General features: G+C 47.0%; 1 protein-coding gene and 2 long non-coding RNA genes across 3 annotated transcripts in view; 1 reads left to right on the top strand and 2 right to left on the bottom strand.

The window, feature by feature from the left end:
• Positions 279–3,459, bottom strand: C1H2orf40 (chromosome 1 C2orf40 homolog). Its single transcript, XM_021414095.1, has 4 exons — positions 3,228–3,459; positions 2,784–2,831; positions 2,167–2,324; positions 279–665 (listed from the first exon to the last, which is right to left on the bottom strand). Exons 1-4 carry the CDS (start codon positions 3,316–3,318, stop codon positions 504–506), a joined length of 459 nt encoding a protein of 152 aa, XP_021269770.1. The 5' UTR covers positions 3,319–3,459; the 3' UTR covers positions 279–503.
• The window catches only part of LOC110406962, a 22,469-nt gene continuing 5,334 nt past the window's right edge, over positions 8,631–25,765 (top strand). The window contains exons 1-3 of the long non-coding RNA XR_002443660.1: positions 8,631–9,059; positions 10,079–10,172; positions 25,345–25,482. This is a non-coding gene — a long non-coding RNA (uncharacterized LOC110406962). The remainder of the gene's footprint in view (positions 9,060–10,078; positions 10,173–25,344; positions 25,483–25,765) is intronic.
• LOC110406954 overlaps positions 10,186–25,765 on the bottom strand; it is a 52,145-nt gene continuing 36,565 nt past the window's right edge. The window contains exons 4-5 of the long non-coding RNA XR_002443657.1: positions 24,199–24,324; positions 10,186–15,806 (exon numbers count right to left, since the gene is read on the bottom strand). This is a non-coding gene — a long non-coding RNA (uncharacterized LOC110406954). The remainder of the gene's footprint in view (positions 15,807–24,198; positions 24,325–25,765) is intronic.

The following is a 25,765-nucleotide window of genomic DNA, read 5'->3' as shown; positions in this document are numbered from 1 at the left end:
GCAGTACTGCAGGTGGGGCCTTTCAAGGGCAGAGCAAATGGGGACGATCACCTCCCTCTCCCTGCTGGCCCCTCCAAGGAATGGTCGGATTTGTTTGTTGGCACATCTGAATGAGCAAGCACATCTGAAATATGTTGTGTTACACTATATCTTCTATATGCCAGCCTAGATGATATGATCTAATTTTGTGATTGGGTGTAGAAGAAGTAGCAAAAAAACCTTTTAAAAAGTAATCTCTAGTAGTACGGCTTAATGAAACTCCATGATACAGACTCTACTAAGTAATGGGGAACTTTATCAAAAAAAGCTTTATTTCTGTAACACTTCATACATAGCATACTACTAAGTAACGATAATAAAAAAAAGTCATGTTTCTTTCTTGGCAGCTCCCTGTCTCCTGCTGTTGTACATGAACAGGAGGAAAGCAGAGACATTGACTGGGGGAGGGCTTGGCTTCGCCCAGCACAGCCCCCTACACCCCAGCTGTAGGAGGACGAACGCCATCAGTAATCATCGTAGTTGACGCCCGCCCCGTGCCTGAAGGTGTGTGGGTTCCGGGGGCCGATGGGTGAGTCCTCGTCATAGTGGTGCTGGTAGTACCCCCCGTAGTACTCACTGCCACCACGCCCCAGGCTCGTCCAGTAGGACATGTCGTCTTCAAATTTCTGCCAGGAAAAAAAGAAAAAGAAAAAGATGAAAGAGGTTCCCTTTGCCTCACGCAGATAATTCAGACCCAGAATTTCTCCTCAGAAATTCAGATCCTTCGCACGATTCACAAAACTGTGTCTAAGAGGTTTTGTGGCCATGGACTTTCTCTGTGAGATGTTCCAGTCTGGTTTCCCGTTGCCCCACACCTGTAGTCATGGCATACCTGAGTGCAAAACAAATGCAGCGCCCTTCGCCTTATGGCTGTGATGTCTCATTTTGTTTTTCACTTTTTAAATATAAAGGCTCTAGAGAAGCAGGAAGCAGTTCAGTTCTGCTCACGACAGCAGTGGAAAAACAGTATGCGAGGATATCGAATGCTTGCCAAGCCTTTCCATCTGAATGGCTCTTTGGAAATATTTTTGGCTGAGATTTGTAAAGAAAGTTTTGCAAAATACACAATGGGTAAGCACGGCCTAAGTCCTTTCTGAAGCGCTGCTGGAACTAACAGTTATCTCATTGTTAAAGCTGTGTCTTAATACCCCACAAAACCTCCTAAGTGGACTCATTGTATCCCACAACAGGCCTGGTCCCATTTGTCAGTGCACACAGGAACTTGTGGAGAGGAACACATCTTGTCTGCATGGTTTGTCCTTCCTACTTAACCTCTTCCTATTTGCACCCAGCCTTCAGCTTCTGATTCATAAAACCGCTTTTGTTAATTTCCACATTGTGTAGCCCCGCTGTTAAAAAGTCACTTTTATCTGCATCATGTCCAGGAGCAACAAAAAATGTATCCTTCATTATTTCAGTGCAAGCAAAGGGTTTTCTTTTTTAAATTGTTCCAGCTTTGAAAATGGGTACATTCATCATCTAAGCAATCCACATAATGTGAAGGTCTAACATGTACACCAGCTTGCCTGTGCCAATGCAGTCTCATTAAACACGCACATGCAGCTGACAGAAGCCAAGAATCCAACATCTATGACTATTTTTACCGCTTATTTATGTACGGATTTTTCTACGCTTGGGACTGCAACTGTACATAGTGTGCTGAGCAGAACTTTGTGCAGTATGTGTATCAGCTGGGGGCTCCTGATCCCAGGAGAATGCCAGGCAGTGTTCCTTCCCCGTGCAGGGTCACAGAACAGCGGTGGGGGCCACACGCTCTGCATCAGGTAGGTAACATTGGTTGGAAAAGTCCTCTCAGATCATCTAGTCCAACCACCAGCCCATCCCCGCAGTGCCCATTGACCATGTCCCTCAGTGCCACATCCATACTGTTCTTGAACACCTCCAGGGATGGTGACCCCACCCCCTCCCTGGGCAGCCTGTGCCAGTGCCTCACAGCTCTCTTGGAGAAGATTTTCCTAATATCCAGCCCGAGCCTCCCCTGGCACAACTTGAGGCCATCCCTTCTCCTCCTATCACTGCTAGCAAGGCGAAGAGGCCAACCCCCACCTCGCTACGACCTCCCTTGCTCCCACCCGACCCCGCAGCCTGGGGAAGCCCCACACTCACCGCCTCATCGAAGCCAAGGTAGAGGAACTGCTGGTACCACTGCTGCACGTCGGGCTGGCTGCGGTCCCACAGCTGCCGCCGCGAGCGCCTCAGGCTGCGCAGGAACCCCTTGGCCGCCTCTTCCTTCAGCGACACCTCCGGCTTCGTGGCAATGGGGGCTGGAATGAATCCCCCCCAAAGAGAGGCCGGGGAGTGTTTAATCAGCCCAAACTGTGCCACGTTTCTGGTGTTATTTCATCACCTTTGTGCTCAGCAGAGCGGTGTGTGCAGCGGCAATAAAAATAGGAATTACCACGGCCCCACAGCTACCCCTGTTGCCTTTGCTTTTATCACAGCTATCCTGAGCTCAAGACACGTTACATACGGAATTTAAATACGTAGTCCAAACAGAGAATGGGAGCCTGGGCTCTGTGCCCTGCAGCTGCAGGGATGGGAGGGACGCGCGGCCGCTGTGTGTGCTCATGGTGCAGTGGGGCTAGGCATGGTGGGGTCTGCTCAGGACACCTACACCGCTCCTGAGTGCTGAGCTCCCTTGGGGACAGCACCTGGAGAGCTGTGGTAGGCGGCAGTGAAGCCAGCGGGGAAACAGGGAGGCAATGGGCTGTCTCTCTATTTACCTTCTCGTTTCTGAAGCATCCGTTTGAGTTTATTTCCTCTTGAAACATCTAGAGAAGTAAGAATATAATGCATACTTATCTATCCGCTCTTATTTGGTAAGAAGGAAATAACAACAACAAAACGACCGTGTCTTGAAAAACACACAACAGAGATGCTGCAGCTCCCTCCTACCAAGAAAAAGCTGGAGCACGCTTCCACCCGTGCCTCCCTGTGCTCCCATTTCTCTGCCTCAGCTCAACAGAAGCTGCAGGGAACCCTAGTGCACCCCGACATCCTATCCCCAACCCTTTGTGGCATGGATTCCCATGCCAGCAGCCTTGGTTGCCAGCACAGCCACTGCCGGGCTCCCCACCGACCATCTCCTGGCGATGTGACTGCAAACAAAGAGTTATAGGGGAGATGTGCTCAACTTCAGACCAAAAGCTGAGCCCGCGCTCACTCACCGGGGGCTGCACAGAGCAGCGGCACGACGAGGAGGAGGAGGAAGAGGAGGAAGGCCCCGGGCAGGGCCCCGCGGGGGCACGGTGGCGGCATAGCGGGTAGCCTCCCCGGCTCGGGATGGGACGGGTCGGAGGGAGTGGAGCAAGGGGCGGCCGCGCCCACGCCCACGTCACGCCCGCCCTCGGCCCGGCCCGGGGCCCCGCTGCGGGGGGGAGAGGAGCTTAGGCGGCCCCGGTACCGGGATGTTCCAGAGTGCAGCCGTCAGGAGCGGATCATCAGCGCGCAAGCACCGCTTCTTAAATGAGATGGGATGGGATGGGATGGGATGGGATGGGATGGGATGGGATGGGATGGGATGGGATGGGATGGGATGGGATGGGATGGGGTAGGGTAGGATGGGATAGGATGGGATAGGATGGGATAGGATGGGATAGGATGGGATAGGATGGGATAGGATAGGATAGGATGGGATAGGATAGGATAGGATGGGATAGGATGGGATAGGATGGGATAGGATGGGATAGGATAGGATAGGATAGGATAGGATAGGATAGGATAGGATAGGATAGGATAGGATAGGATAGGATAGGATAGGATAGGATAGGATAGGATAGGANAGGATAGGATAGGATAGGATAGGATAGGATAGGATAGGATAGGATAGGATAGGATAGGATAGGATAGGATAGGATAGGATAGGATAGGATAGGAGGAGGAGCAGCTGAGGGAACTGGGATTGTTTAAGCTGGAGAAGAGGAGGCTCAGGGGTGACGTTATCGCTCTCTACATCTATCTGAAGGGAGGTTGTGGTGAGGTGGGAGTTGGCCACTTCTCCCATGTAACTAGCAATAGAACAAGAGGGAATGGCCTCAAGCTGAACAAGGGGAGATTCGGGTTGGACATAGGAAACATTTATTCTCTGAGAGAGTGTTGAGTCACTGGCACAGGCTGCCCAGGGAGCTGGTGGACTCACAGTCCCTGGACATGTTGAAGAAATGTTTAGACATTGTACTGAGGGACGTGGTTTAGCGAGAAATGCTGGTGATGGGTGGACGGTTGGACTGGATGATCTTAGAGGCCTTTTCCAAACTTGGTGCTTCTATGATTCTATGATAGGACAGGGTATTTTTGTGGCTGCACATAACTCAGTATTAGCAGGCAAAGACTTTTCATCAATTCGTACAGGTTGTTTGTTAAAGGGAAATGAAAAAAAAAAATAGCTGCAGCGTGTTATTTAACATTTCTCTACATCTTAAATCAGTTTGTCAGCCTCCTATAGTACTGGATGAAAATGAGTGCTTGTTTCAGTGGGAAAATGAATTGGAATGAACCAAATGTGGCTCTGATCTGCTTTTTTCTAGTTCAGATCCTCTCCTTTCATTCCTCTCACCCTAAAGTCCATGGAAGGCCACAGTGCATTTTAACTGAGCTGCTTTAAAAGCCACTTGGATTTATTTTTCTGCAAATAGACAGGGTTAGCCTGCAGCATGAGCCCAGAGTCCAAACTCCAAACTCCCAAAATGGACATCCCTGCTCAGCAGGATCAGAGCTGTAGCAGCTTTGCATTTTCCTGTTTCAAATTTAAGTTCACCTCCACAAATGCAGCCTCTCTGTTTCTTCATCTGCGAATGCCAGAAACGCCCCAGATTAACCACACTGGAGGGAACAAGAGAGAGGAGCAGGGCTCTGTGAGCTGCTGTGAGAAGACAAGAGAGCCTGGGGGGTCTTGGCTCTGTGAGCCAAGGGTGTTTGCAGATTGGCTGGAGTCACCATCCCTGGAGGTGCTCAAGAACTGTGTATATGTGGCTCTGAGGGACGTAGGCAGTGGGCATGGTGGAGGTGGGCTGGGGGTTGGACTAGGTGATCTTAGAGGTCTTTTCCAACCTTAATGATTCTCTGATTCTAAATGCACACTGCATATAGGAGTTGTGCATTCCTACGTATCGGTAGTGTGCATACATATGTGCATTGAAGCAGATGCAAGGACTGCTTCTGACCCACAGGATCTGCACCCATCGCCCTCCTACAGCCTCCCCAGTGGCCCCCAGCCTAAAGCTCATCCCAGGTGTGCCTCTCTGGGGTCAACTCCCATGCAGCTGAGAACCAAAGTTATTGTCCATTCCATCACCACATGTGAGTGCTTTTTCCACATTGCTCCACGGTTCAAGCATCATCTCTCTGTGTGCGTAATGCTGTGCTGCAGCAAATCCCTATTCTTCAGCATCAACGCGTTCTTTAATTGTCTTAACTTTGTCAGTCTCTTGACTAAAATCATTTGGCTTGCTTTGGAAAGAAAGCTGCAGAATATAGCTAAAGTGACTCAAGTGGAATGCATACATAAGGCTGTATGAAATACCCATGATGCAGATAATTTTTAAAGCAGGGCAATATCTCACAGGTAGTTACCTCCTTGTTATATCAAAGCTGGTCACTTTGTAACAAGCTTTGTGTGCAAGACCGTTCTCTACAGGGTCCCAGGTAATACGAGGCAATGCGAGGCACCAAAGCCCATCACTGTACCACATATATCACCGTGGCTCATGAAGTGACTCAGATGAATGGTGTCTTGTGAAACCCAGAGATATATTGACTCAAGTGCATGGCTATTGTAGAAAATCATTGCTCCGCTGGTGGAAGAAATGATTGACAGGCAAACATCATGCCCAAGGTTAAACTGAGTGCGATGTCTTTCCAGAAGAGGTCACTTTCTCAGTTCAGAGGACAGAAGTTTTGAGCATAAAGTAAAAAAAAAAAGTTGTTAAAGGTATAACACCATTTCTTTCCTAAGGCAGTGGTGAGAGGTGATTGGCACTTTTCCAGTAGCGATCTGTATTTCTATCCCAGGTTGTTTTAAGGACTAAGATGTTGTTGCCTGGTGGTGCAGCACTTTTCTGCTGATCTTGAGACTACTGAATCTTTGCTGGAAGTGTGTACCTTCAAATGAGCACTCATGTTTATTGATACACCTGTGGTGTTGCTTTCTGGTATTTGCCAGTTGAAAACACGCTCACTGTGCACACCGCTTTGAAACTGCAGTGTTTTCCAGGGTTCTTTCCATTAACAGTAACATTACTCTCTTTAAACTGTCTTTTTCTTGGTTTGGAGGAACGCTGGTCACCTCCTGCCTGCCTGCCTGGTTCTCAGAGCACACAGCATGCCCTGTGCCTTGTTGGAAGTAAGCAAACAACACACCATCTCATTTTTTAAATGGTTCTACAGCTCACTATGTGTTTGCTGAGCACTCAAATCACCCTGTTTCATCTGCGTGACCTCTACATTTATGCTCAGTGTTTTTAAGCCCAGTAGATTCTACCTAAAATGACATGGAAATATCTCTGCCCTGAAGCATCACTGAGTTCTAAAGCGTCTGCGTTCCTGTATTATTATTGTACATTTGGGCTAAAATTAAGTACAGAGAGATTCGTGAGTAATAGAGGAACACCTCAGCTTTTGTATCTCATCACAGCAGCTGTTGAGAGAACTATTACCTTCATTAAAACGTAAGAGATACCATTAATATTGCCATTCAAGGACATCCAGAAATTCCAAGTGTAGGAAAAAAAAAAAAAAGTTAAAAGATTGATTTGGGTTTCTTTCCTTTATTAGGCTTCATGTTCTCCAGATTTCCAACACAAATGTGTTTTAAAATGTAGCGCGTGCTTATATAGTCACAGGACCCCCAAAGCTGGATTTTCAAGTGGAAAAAAACCCACCAAATATAGTGAGACATGATGAAATGGTGAGACCTGGCATCAGCATAGCTGAGCAGATAAACAGGAGAGCTGTATGCTGGCCAGGGACTGCAGGAGCCAACACTTCATCTTCTGCAAAGAAGAGCCATGAAGATTTTAATGATCCCCTGAAACAACTTGCTGGATTCAGAACATGGCAGCACTGAACTGTGCTCCCGACATACAGAGAGGTGTCACTCCCAGTTAATGAGTTTTTCACAAAAAAACCCTTCCATACTGCCCTGGTAGCTGGCTGTAGGACGGAGGTGCTTGGCACTCCAAGCTGTTCCTGCTGCCTGTTCCAAGAAAACCACAGGAGTTGTGTTTTTCTTCCAAACAGAAGGAAGAACATTTAAGTTACGAGCCAGTTAGTTACTCCCCAAACATTCAGAGTTTCACACTATTTCTTCTCCTGCTCCAAAGCCCTCCTGACAGTGATAGGACTCAAGCTCCGACTCAAACTCCCTTGCTTTAGGGAAGATTTATTTGTCACTGCAAGTTCTGTTGACCTTGATGCACAGTCCGTGACTGATAGGAACAAGAGCATTTCATCCATTACATTTTGCCTGGTGGCAGCATTACTTTGGTCCATATTACAAATAAACAACAGTGTTTATATTCTGTCCTTACCTTGGAGTGCTACCAAAAAAAAAAAAAAAAAAACTTTAAGAAGTCCTTCTCCTTTTACCCTTCCACTGCCTTCAGTACATTTTCACAAGTATATAGCAAGTCTGCAAGTTGGGTCTAGCAGGAAAGAAGCGGTATCGTAATACATTAAATTTTCTCTTTTTACCGCAGATCAATTTATTTTAAATCATTCTTTCTTTCGCTGCTGTCTCTAAAGTCTCTTCTTTTAACATTTCTTTAATGTTTCAAAACATTTCTTCTGAACTCATATTTCTGAGCTATTTTTGACTTCAGTTTGTTCCCTTCTTTTATTGTATACTTCCAGAATACATGCACGCTGCTTAAAAAAAAAAAAAAAAAAAAAGAGGCTGCAAATGCTCAAAAGGTGAAGTTCTTAAAAGTCTTAATTTTAGCAGTTTGGCTTTAGCATCCCTCTCCCCGACGTGATGGCATTACTGTCTTAATGGTTTGTACACAATTTTGCTCTTTCTCCCAAGCTCTAGATTTATACATGAGGTGGTTGCTGCCTGCTGTCTCCTTGTTCTCCCAGGCCCCCAACCAAATCCTCACCTTCCTTAAGGTCATTATCTCCCCCCTCTTGCTTCACCAGAACGCTTTATCCCATTCTTCCACCAGGCCCTCTCCTCTCTTGCCAGCACTGCCTCTCATACTTTTTGAAGACAATTCAGTGTTTACTAAACTAGCGGGATTGTATTCAGGTTTGCTGTTGGTGAGTTAGTGGTCATAGAACCATAGGATATCCAAGTCAGAAAAAACCCACAAGCATCATCAAGTCCAGCTCCTGATCCCACACAGGACCACCCCAAATCCAAACCCTGTGTCTGAGAGTGGTGTCCAAACACTTCTTAAACTCCAGCAGCTTGGAACCATGCTCACTGCCCTGGGCAGCCTGTTCCATGCCCACCTCCCTCTGGTGCAGAACCTTTCCCTAACCCCCAGCTGCCCCTCCCCTGACAGCTCCATGCCGTTCCCTCGGGCCCTGTCGCTGTCCCAGAGAGCAGAGCTCAGCGCTGCCCCTCCGCTCCCTGTGAGGAGCTGCAGCCGCCATGAGGCCTCCCCTCAGCTCCTCTGCTCTGGGATGAGCAAACCCAGGGGCCTCAGCTGCTCCTCATATGACTTCCCCTTCAGACCCTTCACCATCTGTGTTGGCCTGGACTTCGCTGCCCTCAGGACTAGGAAGCCGTAGTGTCTCAGGTGGTTTGCAAGAGCTGGGGCCAAGCAAGGAGGCAGTGGGAGAGTATGTCCAGAAGGGGGAATGGAGTGAAACTGGTGAAATTAAACTTCTCGGTTTTTCCAGAGGGGCCTATGTTGTTCACCCCAACCCAAGGAGCCGCCATGAGTTGGGCCTTATCCACAGCCAGAAAGCACCAGCCCGGGAGCCAGGCACTGCAGAAAGAAGCCTTAGAAGCATCTGGAGCATCTCAGCTCTGAGTGTAGCTCCAAGGTTATCAGAGCGTAAGCTTGTCCTCCTGATGCTATCACATGTGATCTTTTACCCTTGTGGTTTGCTGTGCTGCCTCCTTCCCCAGCTCTGCCTCATCTCTGTGCTTCCAGCTTTACCAGTGCCTGCCCAAACCCTCCCTGTGAAGGAGGCCATGCCTCTGCCCGTTTGATGCTGGATTACATTTCTGATTTACAGCTCAGTTTGTTTCCAGGAGAGTGCTCCTTTTGTAGCCTTCGCGTGCTGCTGTTAAGAGATCGTGGCATCTTTAATCTTCCAGCATGAAATCCCTCTGCACCTGGCCATGCTTGGATGCCATGCTTCAAAGGCAGTCTCTGCCAGCCTAGCATCACAACGCTGCTTCCTGTGGGTGCTTGAGGGGACATTTTTGCCCGTTGTAATCATTTAAATACTTGTCCTGAAAATATTCATGCACAAATTCAATTTGAATTGCAAGAGCACTGTGGAATCCCATTCATCCTGGAAAGATTAAATCCCAGTCTGCTGCTGCTATGCCTGGATCTTACACAATGTAGTAGTAGGGAAATGTATTTCCTACCTGAAGGCATGCATTTCTTCCTCGGCTTTTTGCTGTCATGTGTTGGGTGCATGTACATGTGCTAGTAGGGCTGCACGCATTCTGGACTGAAGCTGTCTCTCATTACCCAACCAGAAGAATCTGCCCACATTTATCACATAGACAAGACTGAAGTCCCTGCTAGCTCCTCTAGGCATGGGCATAAGTGCTGTTATGCACTGGATCTGTTGCCCTTGGGGATGGTTGCAAGATGGAGGAGCTACCATCCATCTCCAGCACATGGTTTCCTCTATATCAGAAATATCCTCATAGGAAAAAGATCCCCTCTGTGGTTCTGATCATTCAGCTTGGGGCCAAACTAGACGCAGTTTAACCAGAAAGCTAATCTGTGTGAGAAATATGTATTGGCTGAACTGCCATGGGAGCTGGGATAGACCTAAGCCAGGGTAATTGTACAGCAGTTCTTTGACAGCAGTCGTCTCTTTCTTCTCTTAGGTGTCAAGATTGGCGTTTAGTTGTACAAGAGGAAGCAAAGCCTCAGACAAATCCTTGAGGAGTCCTTGTACCCAGCAGAAACAGCACAAGCACGGTAATAACGCTATGGTAGAGCAGGAGAGGCCACACAGTGGTGTAAGGTTTTCATTCAAGTCGTAACTGGGAGATTCTTCTCAGACACTGTCAGTTAAAGTTTGCTTTTTTCCTACTGATTAATGCAGATGTGGTGGTGGCAAGTGAGATGCAATAGAATGTTGTTGTTTTAAACACTAGTTTATTGGAGATGGTAGGAGAGGATGCTATGCCTTCTCTCGGTGAGGAGAAAACAGGGTGTGCACAGGTGGTGTGGACTTTGAAGTAGGAAGCACCCAACACAGGAGCACATTTTTCAGAGACCCCTCCTGGTGCTCTGCTGAGCAAATTCTAGGCCCCTGGACAAGAATCCATGTTTTCTGATTCAAAAGCAACATTTGCCCTTGGTTTTAGCAAGGTCAATCATTTTGTATGAAAATTCCTTTGTGTGGTTTGGGTTGGAACTTTCATGAGAAATTCTTCTACACTTTTAAAAATAAAATAAAATAAAAAGCCCCACCCCAACATAACCAAATCGTTACAAAGCCACTAAATACTCCTATGGAAAAGTTTTCCATCGCAGTAATCTTATTTGGCTTTTTTATTTGTCTTTAAGACAAGCCATACTGAAACTTTTGGAAAGGGAGGAGAGAAATACGGGGCAGAAAGAGGCCTTTTTATCTGATAAAAAAAAACTGCTGTAAGATCAACAACATTATAATTAAGACAACACCACAGTTCCCATCAAACCTACAGTCTCAATATTAGAAGCAATCCATCAGTTTCCTCTAGGAAAGATCCTACTGCCCAAGGCACAGATTCATTTACCTGTAAGAGCACAGACAACTCCAGATTAGGCTCATACCTAAGAGAAAAATGTAAAACAAAGGCTGACACACGTTTTGGTTTCATTATGGACAAATTCCATCTCGTCTTATTTTTGTCAGAGGTTTCTCTCCCATTTCCATTGCTGGTTTCCATTTAAACATCACATATTTTCATTTAAACATAAACTCTCACACACAGAGAACTAAACTCATTTATATATGTAAGTATATACGTAATACAAATATTATTCAAAAATCTAAGCGCATTCTCTTCCTAACACAGCATTGGAAAATGTATCTGCCTTTTCCTTTCCCAGACTATGTGAACAGCTTTAGGAATAAATTATCCAAAATAATCTAAGGATTAATTTGTGACAAGAAAAATGACAGTTAAGGAATGTGCCCATTTTGTTCACTGATATCAGGATTCTGTGCACTTGTTATGAACAGACAGGTAGAGATATGGATAGAGTCATTGTAATGACTTCAGAATTTAACTTCAGAGGAAAAATACCAGATGGGGTTAATGAGTGTTCGGAAGGTATGAGAGCAGCTCCGAAAGTAATGCCTCCTGTTTTTTTATGTAAGCCCACAATGTCAGAGGTGGGTGTTGGTGGCACGGCAGTAGAGGTTGAACCTTCCCACAAATATTCCATTACATTTTGTTGCTGTGTGTCAGATGGCAGAAGAGGGGCACTCTGACACAGTGGCATTTGATATAGATGTGCGTATGAAGCAAAGGTGTGTCACTGAACTCCTTCATGCAGAAAAAATGGCATCCACTGACATTCACCAATACTTGCTGAATGCTGATGGAGACCAAACAGTGGATGTGAGCACAGTGAGACAGTGGTGGTGTGCTTCAGCAGTGGTGACAGCGATGTCAAAGACAAGCCATGCTCTGAATGGCCTTGCAGATTGTTACAAGTGCAACATGCAGGCTCTTGTTCATCACTGGTGAAAATGCATAGCTAATGATGGTGACTCTGTTGAAAAAGAGTGTTTTGTAGCTGAGAATTTGCTCTATCAAACAATGTCATTGTTCTCTTTGTATCTGTTGTAGTTTCCATGGAAATAAATAGGAGGCATTGCTTTCAGAGTGGCACATGTGTAAGACAACGTTTTTGTTGGGAAACACAGGAAGAATGTAAGAAGGATTGTGTAGGAACAGGTGGATCTTTCTTAATCGGGGTAGATTGTTTTTCTTTCTAAAAGACAATCACTGTCACAGGTACTCTTTATGATCCAGAAAGCTGAATTTTTACAGGGATGTCAGAGGATCTGAATTATGCAGGTGGTCAGACCAGACTGATGTCTCCTAGTCTTAGAATCAATGCATCTCACTCAGATATGAAAGGAAGGAAAAGACAGGTAGTACCACAGAGTTTATACATTTACAAATCACCTACAAAACTGCTTGTTTGAAATTTACACAGAAATGTCAGCTGAAGCCAAGCTCCCTTCAAATCAGTCGTTACCATTTTCCCTTCAATTGCACAGTAGTGACTTCAAGCAATACCTGAAAAGGGACAGGCGCTGATTACAGGGTTACAATGAGCTGAGGGTCTACAGGGAAGCAGAAGGGCAAGGAAAAGGGCATAACAGATCAGCAAGACTAAGGAGCAGGAGTGAAACACAATTGCATGAGGCCTTGACAAATTACGTTTACTCCCAGAAGCAAAACATTTGTGCGTGTGCCACCTGCTGAGGATGAAAGCTGCATGGCAAGTAGTAAGAAGAGTTCTGTACAAGCACAGACATTAGAAAGAAGTGTAAAAGGGATGTGGATTTTCCCGTTGCTACATTGAGATCTAACCTTTAGGCTTGCTGACTGCCAGAGAGATACACTTACCTGCAGGCTTATCCTTCCTCTAACTGAAAATCCAAGCTTGACCCATGCTCTGTTAACAGTTCAGTTCCACAGGCAATCACACTTCACTGTCAATGCTTTCAAAAGCTATTGACACAGCTAAAGGCACACCTCTCCTGTGCCATCACAGGAGAGGTTTTCATCTCTATATGTCATTATTAGGACAAGGTCTGTCAAGAAGACCTACATTAGCATTCATAGGGCAGGAAGCCGTATTAAAAAAAGAAAGGCATCAAGTATGAGATCTCTAAGTAGGACCAGAATGGATTTATTGGAGTGCCAGTGTGTTGCAACACCCAAATGAACATTTAGGGGCAGCCAACAGAGAGAAGTTCCAGTAAACATCAGACCCTGCACAGTTTCTTTCAGACAATCTCTCTGTACTTCATTAAGCCTTGCCTGTGGTAAGCCAAGCCAAACACAGCATGAAAACATGTCTGCATTTCAGCTTGTGCTAAATAAATGTGTCTTCCTATTGCTTTTTTAATGACAGATGCTTTCCTTTGGTTCCTCATTGACTAGCACAAGTTGTTCTACTGTGGGATAAAAGTTCTGCATGTATGCATGGGAATGCATGTGGATAAACTGTGGTGTTGAAATGTGCATACCAGTGAATACATGTATTCCGTATTTTTTAAAAAGATGCCTGTCCACCACTATCCCTGGTGGCTGGGGACAGTTCTTGTATGGAAGTCAAGCTGGAGAGCTGAACAAACACTGCACAAAGCAGACATTTGTAAAAGGCATCTGAAGAGGAAATTAGGAAATACAGCTGCCACACATGCAAGCCTTTCCTGCCAGATTGCAGGGATGCGCTCTGGCTTGCTTAGGTTCCTGCACCTTATCTTCATCTCAGTTAAGATATGGCTAAATTACAAGATGTTAAAGGCCAGCCATATAGCTGTGTGTGTGCCTGTGTTCCCCTACTAGAAAATGTTACAAAAAGGCTTTGCATTTCTTTGAATTTACTGAAGTTTCAAATACCTGATGATCTACATTTCTGCAACTATAGCTAGCAAAATTGCCAAAGGAGAGCAAGAACACTTGGAGCTGCCAGTTGGCTTCACAGAATATCTTCTCTTAAATAGCTAGATTTCTGAATGTCATGTAAGGGTAGGGTGGAGGAGCACACTATCCCTCAGCAAAAGCAGAGCCAAAAGGTTGGTGAGTGTTGGGCATATGTGAACAGTGCAGAGGCCTTGGAGAGACAAGGTCTCCTTGGCTGGACTCCCACTACAGCATTCTCTCTGCAGCCATGTCATTTGGGGACGTAGCAAGATGTCATCTTGGAGCCTGTTAACCAGACTGGTAGACATCCCACTTGACGATGCTCAAGCACAATCAGAGCTGAGGACAAGGAGGGTGCTGTGGTCACTGCCTCCAGCTTGCTTTCAGGAATCACAGGAAAACTGAGCTACTTGATAGTCTGATTTTCTTTTGTTAAGAATACTTTCACTTTATTCCCAGAACATGACATTCCTAATCGCACTCATAAGGTACAATTTGGTCCTTTTGTATAGAAGCATTCAAGGCTGCTGCCTTCTAAATCTAATCTGGCAAATCTATAGAAGTACATAATGAAGTAGTGGCCTCAAGTTGTACCAGGGGAGGTTCGGGCTAGATGTGAGGAAAGATTCCTTCTCAGAAGGAGTGGTGAGGCACTGGCACAGGCTGCCCAGGGAGGTTGGTGGAGTCACCGTCCTGGAGGTGTTCAAGTACCGTGTGGATGTGGCACTGAGGGATGTGGTCAGTGGGCATGGTGGGGATGGGCTGGTGGTTGGACATTATGATCTTGGTGGTCTTTTCCAAACCTAATGATTCTGTGATTCTATTCTACAACCTGCCATGGGATTGCATATGAGGCTTTCATTAAAATAGGGACTTTTAGCTGTTTTCTTGCTGGTCAGCTGAAATGGGGAAAACATTAAGAATCAAACAATAGCATCACCAGAGACTCTGATAGCATTTCTCTGTTTCCATTCACTGTCCTTGTAACATTTTTAGGTATTACCATGGCTACAGAGTGTGCGTTGACACAGCTATGTACACACACTCGTGTGCATGCACTGACAAAGAGCCTTCTTAGGGCCAGGAAAAGATCCTATATGAGCCCACAGACAACTGAAAGATAAAATATTCCTCTACAGCACCCTGCAGTTGTTGTCAGGGCAGAACTATATCCTCAAATAACTTCTTGTACAGTAGTATATAAAGACATGTTTTTGACATTCCTCCTGTTCCTTCAGCAAACAAACATTTTATCAGTTTACCTTTAAAATAACATGCTTCCTGTCTCCTTCTCAAATGCCTAGCCAGAAGAAGTGACCATTTTTCCACCACAGAACAAGTTTCTCTTTATTTAAGCATTTCTCAACCCCTGAAAGTAGGGCAAGGATCGCACAGGACTGTGAGCACTGGGGCAGGCAGGCTGCTGGGGAAGGGTGGCTGAAAGGCAGGCTTATTCTGCTCCTCTCAAATCCTGGCCCCTCGGCTGCAAATGCTGACCAAAGTGTGGAGAATCATGTTTCTGCTTCAGCAGGCCGTCTGGCTGGGGAACGATGATTGCAAGCAGATGTACCCATGTTCTCATGCAAAAGGAATTCAGGATTTTGTAGAGGCTGAAGGATGCGCACCAGGCTCCTGGGAGTGTTTCACCCTCCCTTAATTCCTTGCAGGTGTTGGAAGCCGGTGTGCTGTGGGGTGTTACAGCCTCTCCTTGCCATCCAGAATGCTTGTGGAGGAGCGGCATGGCAAGGGTTAGCAGAAGGGCAGAGAGAGAAGGAATGGCCTGCAGGGCAGGACAGGCTTGGTTACAGGGGGAAATAAGGCTCTGTCTTGTAAAGACGTGTGGTGTGAGGCAGGTTTTAGTAACTCCATAGGTCAGGTTGATAGTTGGACTTGATGGTCTTGAAGGTCTTTTCCATCCTTGATGATTCTGTGACCCTGTGATTCATACTCCCTGTAAATGCCAGAATCATAGAATTACAGCATATCCTTCACTGAAAGAGACCGACACGGATCATTGAGTCCAACTCCTGGCCCCACACAGGACTACCCAAAATCCAAACCCTGTGTCTGAGAGCGGTGTCCAAACGCTCCTTGAACTCCAGCACTCGGGACCATGTGCACTGCCCTGGGCAGCCTGTTCCATGCCCACCTCCCTCTGGTGCAGAACATTTCCCTAACCCCCAGCTGCCCCTCCCCTGACAGCTCCATGCCGTTCCCTCGGGCCCTGTCGCTGTCACCAGAGAGCAGAGCTCAGTGCTGCCCATTCACTCCCATCGTGAGGATACTCCTCAGCCTTTCTGGGCTGTTATTACAGTGCTCTGTCACCCCCAAAGGAAAGAATTTTTTTCTCACGTTCTAATGGAGGTTCCTTTATTTCAGCTAGTGGCCATTGCACCTTGTTCTGTTGCTGCTCACCGTCAAAAAAAGAGCCTGGCCCCATCCACTTGACACCCACCTTTTAGACATATTTATAAGCATTGATGAGATCCCCTCTCAGTCCTCTCTTCTCCAGGATGAGCAGCCCCAGGTGTCCCAGCCATTCCTCATACAGGTGATGCCCTTAATCATCTTTGTTGCCCTCCACCAGACTCTTCCTAGGAGATACCTGTCTCTTTTTCAACTGAGGAGCCCAGAACTGGGCATCATACTCCAGGCCACACTCTTTTTAATGCACCCCAGGATAGCACTGGCCTTGGCCACAAGGGCACACTGGTGGCTCGTGGCCACCCTGTTGCCCATCAGGATGCGCAGATCCTTCACTATAGAGCTCCTCTCCAGCAGGTCAGCCCCCAACCTGTACTGAGGCATGCCTTTATTTCTCCCCAAGTGTAGCACTGTACATTTGCCCTTGTTGAACTTCATCACATTCCTCTCCACTCAATTTTGCAGCCTGCCCAGGTCTTGCTGAGTGGTAGCACAGCCTCCATGTGTGTCAGCCGCTCCTCCCGTCTTTGTATCATCAGCAAACTTGCTGAGTGTGGACTCTATCCCTTCATCCAGGTCAGTGATGAAGATATTGAACAAGATTGGACCTGGCACCAATCCCTGGGAAACACCACTAGTTACAGGCCTCCAACTCAATTGTGCTGCTGACCCAGAGTGTTACAACCCTCTGAGCTCTGCCAGGTAGCCAGTTCTCAATCTACCTCATTGTTCACTCATCTATCCCACACTTCCTGAGCTTATCTACAAGGCTTTCATGGGAGAAAGCGTCTAAGAAACTCTTGATGCAGTTACAGCATTTGCAGTTGTATTATGATGCCACTACTGCAGCTTGTTGTGTACTATGCAAAACCCAGTTCACCTAATATAGACATCTAAATCAAAAGGAACAGGACCTGAAAGTCTTCAAAACATTTTTCTGTTGGTTCATTGCTGACTTCTCTGGAAACATCAGTGCTTACATGAGCAGATCTACTCTCTAAGATAATGAAAAATTATATTCAAGTCTGATCTCTGAGGCTCTGATTCAGCGAACACCTTTTAACAGCATGATGGGTTAAGCAATCCCTGCTCAGCCCTTTCCCTTGCCATTGTGTTTTCCCACACAGCTCTCCATGAAGTAACCTGTGCCAGGAAATTGGCTTTGGCTGAAAGCACCCCCAGCTTTCAGCTCTCCCAGCATTTCATCAGGATCTAGTCCATAACTGACCAAGTGATTTGCCAGCATAGTGACCCAGAGGGCACCAGGAATGGATAAGGGTGACATTAGACGAGACTGAGTGCCTTCCCAGCTGTTTCCTGAGGTGAACTCAGTGGTGTACTCAACAAACACAGGACAAGGGAGGCCATGGAAATGAGCAGCTGAACTTGAGCAGTGGTGTATCCCAACACAAGCAAACTGTGAGATTGCTTTGGCTACCTGGTAAAATATTGTTCTGAGCAGAAGAGGCAACTTGAGGAGTGATACCACACAGCGTGGCCATGTAGCCACAGCAGTGGCTAATGATGGTGAAATCAGCAGGCTGATTCCATCTCCAAGTTAATTGTGGGGTGGCAACAATCAGACACTTTGTGATAAAGGCTGTACAGCACACAGGGAGACACGATGCCTCCAGTGTACACGCATTTAAGAAGCTCTTGTGACTCTTCTGCCTGGCTAGCAGGGAAATGAAGAATATTCTGCAGAGACACTTACTCAAAAGCCACTTCATTTCAGCCCCTTTAGCACTTTGTCCTGCAAGGACTACAAATCCTGGCCCTCTGTCCTGCCCAGAGAACTTGCCCCTGTAAGTGAGTCATGTCCCTGCAGCAGGACATGAGCTGCAGGCATCGCAGGAGAATCCAGTCCTGCAGAGGCTTTGGGGCTGACAGGAGAAGAGACAAATCTGTCACTGCCATCTGCCTTACAGTGATGGGGACAAAAAGGCACTCCGTTGTCTTGGTCATTTTCTAATGTCTTACTAACTCTGACTTTTGTGTCAAGAAGATGGTTTGTGTTTCTTTGTGTCCCCAAGCACCAAGCTTCGTGCAGGTTCCTGTTTGAGGTACAGGAGGTGCATGTAGGTACATGCCGGTACTGAGAGACTGAAAATGGTACTGGATGGTCACCTCCATGGTGCCTCACTTCAGATCATAGAGACACTCCAGTGTGGCTCTGCAACTGAGGGCTCCTTCTGGTGCATTGCCCATGGTCCTCATGAGTCAGTCATCATAGAGAAAGGTATGCTGAGGACACCCAGCCCTTTGCCTTAGGTTCTTATATATAACTGGTTATGCTGATGACCGTGCTACTGTGTCCCATGATGTTGTCACCCAACCAGAAGTGACAGATGGTGTCCCAGGGTGTCACATCCCTGAGAGCTGGGGGACTGAAAGAAAACCACTGTGAAGTTTGTGGAGGCTAGCAGCCCCAGCACTCTGCCTGAGTCCCTCTCCTCCTTGGGATGCAGGACGCCTCTCCATGCCTGAGCTGTGGGTCATACAACAATGCATCTCAGACAGAAACCCAGTTCCTGCCCTGTTCAAATAAATCACAGACAGGTAGCAACATAGGGAGGTATATTCCACCATACAGAATCCCAAACTGCAGCTTAACAAAAATACTGCATAAATGTATTTCTGATTTTGCACACACCAGCCTTTCTTGTATTCTGTGACCAGCTCCTGCATTTTCACAATCAAAGTTGCCTGTGTGGAACAACAGTTCTTAAGCAATGCTCCAGTTTTAGTCTGGGCCCTGGAACCAGTTGCCCAGATTTTTTTTTGCTAATAACTAATTAAATAAGGATTATGAGCACCATCATGAGACAAATCAAGTATGACCGGGTGAGACTTTCCTTGGTAGATAGCACTGTGTTATTAAATCAGCAACTGGAGCAGAAACTACTTCTAGACAGATGTAAAAGAAAGGAAAAAAGGAGCTGACGAGTCATTAGTCTGAATTACTGGAAAATGGGCAGCAAGCTGACAGGTAGCTTCCAGCAAATTTCTACATAAAGGTTTAGCAGAACCTCCCCAGCCAAAGCTTTGGGATAAGATTCATTCCCGATCACCAACAAACACATGGACATGAGCCTGGGGGGATGCTGGTATTTAGAAAGCTGATGAGGCAACTGTGATGGGGAAAAAAACAGCGTGCTTCTGGCTCCACAGGAGATGGGCAGGAGGGGAAGGGACACATGTCCTGCTCATTGAGATATCTCATTTCACATTTCTTGGCCCATATTATTTAAATGGCACGTCAGCCTAAATCAGAAAGAGAGACCGTTTATTTTTCACATTTGCGATTTGGCTTCGCGTTGCCTGTAATAGCTGTACACAAATCCTACATTTAGTGAGCTGCCCAGTAACTAAGCAGGCTATTTTGGGGAAATTATTTCTGTCTTCCTGCGGACGCTGCCTCTGTTGGCTGCCCCCGCTGCCTCCTCACATTCCAGCCGCAGATCTGTTTATACCATTGCATTTCTCAGCCCGCGTACCAATAACTCTGGCTGGAGCCCTGACGTTGTGCATGTCTCTCCCTTCTGCTAACACACCGCACAGTGAGCATCCATTCTGCAGGGACTCCTGAGGGCTCTCCGGGCCAAGCAGTACTTTTGTGAAGGCACCAGCACACAGGTACTCTGGTGCCAGATTTATTCCATAAATATCTACAGCTGCATTTTTTCGGGGTGGGGGAAATACTCTACAATCCCCTTGTCCCAGTAAAACGTCTGAATTCCATCAAAACCCTCCTCCCTCTCAGACTTCAATCCTTGTCTAAAGCAGATGGCTCCATAAATAATACATCCTAGGCAACCCGATCAGCCATCCCTGGGACGCGCTTGAGCTCTGTCTCTCATAATATCATCACTAGATTAGCTCTGGGAATTCTTTTAATTTAATCCTTTTAACAGGTCGTGTGCAGAAGGGGCGGTGACAGGGAAAATAGACACTTTCAGCGGGGCTTAGCTGTCCCTTGCTCACTGCTGGCAGGCCCCCTTAGAGCCACATCTTCATGGAGAAATGTCATTGATACCCAGCCCTGGGGAGTCTGGGGCCAGGGCACGGAGTGCTGCTGTGGAAAACTTTTCTGTAACTATATTTAATGGCTTTGTAATGATACAGAGGTTGGGTTCTGCTGGGGCGGGGCTTTGCTTTTTATCTTTCAAGTATAGAAGAATTTCACGCAAAAGGTCCAACCCAAACCGTACAATGTAAGTTTCAAATAAAATGATCGTAGGGTGTCTGCTGCCACATCTGCTGGTTGGAAACATCACATTTGTTTTAGGATGGTACAAAGAAATCCATAAATTCCATTTTCTGTGTCTTCAGTGCCCTCTGGTTTCCCAAATCGCTGGTGTCTCTCAGATGCTCAGTGATGCCCGCAGGGTTTATTCCCACCCCACCCAGTCTCACTCTGGGGTCTGGGCCAGAAATCATAGAATCATCATAGAATGATAGAATGGCCTGGGTTGAAAAGGACCTCAAAGATCATCGTGTTTCAACCTCCCTGCTGAGTGCAGGGTCGCCAACCACTAGACCAGGCTGCCCAGAGCCACGTCCAGTCTGGCCTTGAACACCTCCAGGGACGGGGCATCCACAACCTCCCTGGGCAACCTGTTCCAGTGCGTCACCACCCTCTGTGTGAAAAACTTCCTCCTAATATCTAACCTACATCTCCCCTGTCTCAGTTTAAAACCATTCCCCCTTGTCCTATCGCTATCCACTCTTGTGAACAATTGTTCCCCCTCCTGTTTATACGCTCCCTTCAAGTACTGAAAGGCCACAATGAGGTCTCCCCGGAGCCTTCTCTTCTCCAAACTAAACAAGCCCAGTTCCCTCAACCTTTCCTCATAGGAGAGGTGCTCCAGCCCTCTGAACATCTTGGTGGCCCTCCTCTGAACTTGTTCCAAGAGGTCCACATCTTTCTTGTGCTGGGGCCCCCAGGCCTGGACACAGTACTCCAGATGGCGCCTCACGAGAGCTGAGTAGAGGGTGACCACCACCTCCCTCTCCCTGCTGGCCACTCCTCTTTTAATGCAGCCCAGAACATAGTTGGCCTTCTGGGCTGCCAGCGCACACTGCTGGCTCATGTGCAGCTTCTCGTCCACCAGGACCCCCAAGTCCCTCTCTGCAGGGCTGCTCTCGAGGAGTTCTTCATCCAGTTTGTATAAATACCTGGGTTGCCCTGGCCCAAGTGCAGCACCCTGCATTTGGCCTTGTTAAACCTCATTAGGTTTTCGTAGGCCCACTTCTCCAGCCTGTCCAGGTCCCTCTGGAAGGCTTCCCTTCCAAATACCAAATGTGGGTGATGAAGTGGGTTGTTCTCACAGTACCCAGCAGTGACATTGGTCTCAGAGCTTCCTTTCCTCCTCTTCTCCCCACCCTGCTACAGTTGGAGCTCCGCACAAATGGGCAAAACAGGCACATGGTAGTCCTGGTGTCCTTTGCAAACTGAATTTCACCACCCCAACCTCTGCTGCACTGGGAAAGGTGTTGACAGCACTGCTCCTACTGCTAAAGCTGAACTTTTTCGAGGCCTTGGTATACGGAGCTGCGTCCTAATTTTATGCTCACAATGCAGGCAACAGCGAGCTGTGATTCAGGGCAGGAAAACAGAGTGCAAAGCATGAAGGGTGGGTGAACGGGTCTGTTCTGAATGATTTTGAATGGGTCTGTACTCAGTGATTTTCAGGCCAAGAGAGTTGCACTGCAGACCTACACCCTCACATTGCACTCTGGGCAAGGGTCTGGGTAAAAAACGATCAGAAAGGCCAGCAAGCTTTTTCTGTTCCAGGTCATCTCCCCTAAGTGATGAGCACAGTGACAGAGCACTGAAACAGGCTGCCTAGAGTGATTGTGGAGTCTCCTTCTCTGGAGATATTCAAGACCCAACTGGACGCTTTCCTGTGCAACCTGCTGTAGAGAACCTTCTTTAGCAGGGGGCTGGACTCAATTATCTCAAATTATCTCCCTTCCAACCCCCGTGATTCTGTGATGAGAAAAGCACTCTGACATTGTCCTTGTGGGGTGCACATCATGGCGTAGGGCTGCAGTGATCAAAGAAAAGAGACATTGTCCAAAGGGTTGCAGACTTCTCCATTTCTTTAAAAAATGGGACTGGAAAAGATGGGTTGGAATCCTTATCTGGAAATGTCTGCAAGGGGCAAATATTTTAAAGTAGTACTGATACAACAGAATGGCTTTTAAATCATAACAAACCATATTTTGCATTTCTGTAATGCCTTTCATCCTATTTTCTCTCTACAAAAGTAAACACATGAAGTTTAACAACACATTTGGCCAATCACTGTGCCATGTGAGAGCTCTCCCATGGATGAGAAAGCCCATGGGGAGTGCAAGGACTCGCTGCTCCGCTTCAAATGGATCTCTGTAGCAGATCTCCTGCTCACCTTCTTTCTGCACGAGTGGGGAGGTGTTTGTAAAGACGCTGGATCACAGATCTGCTATGATCAAAGATAAAATAATGAGGGGGTGGAAAGACTGCAGGGGACAAAATAAGCACCACTTTTCCCAGCTGTTTTCTTTAAGCTCTTCAGCATCTACCCAAAGCATTTTCAGTGCTGAGATGTCATCTCATTTGGATTTCTGATTCATGCATAAGCGCTTGGTATTGTACTAGAAACTGATTATCAGGAGACAGTTTTACTGTGCGGCGAATCAGAATTTGTTATTATCACCACCCCATTAATTTCCACACACATCTGCTGGAGTACTTGTTTCTGCCTGTGTCTCACATTTATCTTCATCTAATCCACTTTTTACTGCCCTTGTCCTAGTGCCAGCAACTATCATCAGGCACCGTAAACACTCATTAGTTAACTATTTGTGATCGCCAGCTCTTCAAACCCCACTTTGTTGGGGTTTAAGGGCTGTAGGTTTTTTCTGCAATGCTGCAATTATTTGACTGCATTGAGAAACAACTCACAGGCAGGTAGCATGGGCCAGGTCCTTAGCTGCAGGAAGGATGAGGCGGTTTGGGCTTGACAAGGATGGCCCAGGAACCAACAAGCCCAGGTCCTTGGGTATGGATGGGGGCTGGGATGCCCTTAGCACCCTGCCAGCTCCTTTTGAAAAGCTCAGCCCCAGCCCCACCTTTGATAAGCATATAAGGGTTGATGGGCTGAAGGTTGGACCAGGTGATCCTAGTGGTCTTTTCCAGACTTAATGATTCTATGAAATAAGCCAGATGGCCGATTCCAGCTGTGGATCCAGGCAGCAGGTGGGATACAGGTTGCTCCCATGAGGGACATGTCCCCAGCAGGGAGGGAATGCTCCCGACGAGATGGCGTGTCCCACTCCCAGACACGCCGGCTTCCTGTCAGCCTGCGAGACTCCTGCAGTTAAAATGCTTTCTGCTGAATCAAAAAGAGTTCCTCCCATGTTACTTGACAGCCTCTTTTCCTCTGTCAGATGTAATTAGCTCACCCTAATTAAAGGGCTGCAGCCAGGCTCAGCGGGAAGCCCGAGGATCTCACTCCTTAACCAACAGCTTTTCATTTCTGTTCAGCTTTCAGGCAGCTGGAGGCCCCGAAGCCTGACCTGACCCTCCAGGGCACCGAGCTGCCTCTGCCACCTCCTGTTTCGAGCTGTGAATGAAGCCGGGGCTCCCGTGGGCTGGGCAGCAACAGGCACGTGGGGGGCATTGTTTGCAGCTGGGCCACGCTCGGTGCTGCAGGCACCTGCAAGAGCCACCCAGCGGCTTCTCCTGGTTTAATTCCATGCCTAGTGATGGGCAAGCTGAAATGCTGTGATGCTGTGGATGCAACAAATGCCATTTCCCAGCACCACATGGTTGCTCTGGTGTGCTGTGATCCTTCCTGTTTGCATTTATTGTGCCCGGTTGCCATTACATTTTTTTTCTTTCTGCCTTCAGCTGTAATACAGACCATGATTACCTCTCATGTGATGTATAACTTGCATATATATAAAGTATATCCCTCCAGAACCCTTTGGGCAACTGCGTGCAGCCTTGACGCAGGGAAGTCCATGGTGCTGACGGCCTTAGCACCATGTCAGCCTCTCTGTGGAGAGAGAAAAGAAGGGAAAATTTGCATAACTGCAGCCATCCACAGCAGTGCAAGTCACACACACGAGTCCCAGGATCTCCTCTGCCCCAGCACCCCCCCAGCATCTGATTTTCTACAGGCTCCATCTTGCCTGTTTTGCCCCTCGGTGTCTTTGTGCAAATTACATGGTGTTGATTTCAGAAGAGCAGTGTTTTGGAAGGGGTACGTGTAATCCTAAATATGCAGAGGCACCTAGTGTAACCGACTGGTGCTGCCTCCCCTCCCTCAGGCATGCTGACATCCCATTAACTTTAGCAGCGGTGAATTACATTTGTGTCAGGGTTGAACTTGTCTGACTTCAATTCCTACCCACTGGCTCCTGTTATGCCCTTGCCTGCAACTTTATTTAGACTTATACTTTATATAGAATACATGAAAGCATATATATGGATATGCCTCATATGTATGTTTAGGAACATCACCTCTCAGCTTCCTTCTTGGTTGAAAAACCAGTTTGTATGCCTGTAGCCACACCTGGAAAGGATCAGCCTCCAGCCAAGGCTCACTCTGACTGTCCTCCTGCAGATCGTCCTCAATGCTTCCTCCCCCTCCCCAGTCTGCGTGTCTCTGTCCAGAAGTGGCCTTGCTGATGCTGCACAGAGGCAGGGTGACATGCTGCTCCTGTGTGAAGCACCTCTTCTGTGCAGCTGGGGCTTTCTGCAGCCTTGCCTTGGGAAGTAATGTCGAGAAGGTTATTCATGACAGCTCTGACAGCCTTTCTCTTGCTTTGTAGGTACTCCTCGTATTTTCCAAGCCACAGTCTGCCTCTATTTTAGAAATATTTAAACTTGTTTTGGATGGTTATTATTTAATCAGACGTTATTCTTTCTCAGTAACCTATCATTATCATCACAGTTTCGTCCGCTAACTTTCCCACAGCACATTTAACTTTGCAGCGTGGTTGACTGTAACATTCCATGATTTAAATATCAGATGAAATTTTGCTGAGTAAACTTCCTGATTTTTGTTTCACAGGCCTTCTTGGCGAGAGTTAAATATGAGTCTCCTCTTCTTCAAATCCTTTTCTGGCGATGGCTTAGATTGTGTTGCTGGCTGTCATAATGATGCTCCAGGCTCTTGTAGTGTAGAAGACTGTTGATATCCCCGACAAAGGTAAATCCCAGCAGCTTATTTAGAATGAATGCAACTTCTAAAGTTAAAGTTTAATTACCAAAGTACTTTAACATTTATCAGGTTAATGAGACAGGATCAGCAAAACCTCATTCAGATGTAGTGGTTTCCTTATTTCCATTTAGATATAGATCTATTTGGGCTTCAACAGCCCTTCACTGTGAGCCTTCATATCCAACTCAGCAAAAGTGCCTGCAGCCTTTTTTTCAGTCCTCTCCTCTCCTCTCCTCTCCTCTCCTCTCCTCTCCTCTCCTCTCCTCTCCTC

This window comes from Numida meleagris, chromosome 1 (assembly GCF_002078875.1).
Source record: "Numida meleagris isolate 19003 breed g44 Domestic line chromosome 1, NumMel1.0, whole genome shotgun sequence".
Taxonomy (NCBI): Eukaryota; Metazoa; Chordata; class Aves; order Galliformes; family Numididae; genus Numida; species Numida meleagris.
Note: the sequence above shows the minus strand (reverse complement) of the source record. Positions and strands in the feature narration are given on the sequence as shown.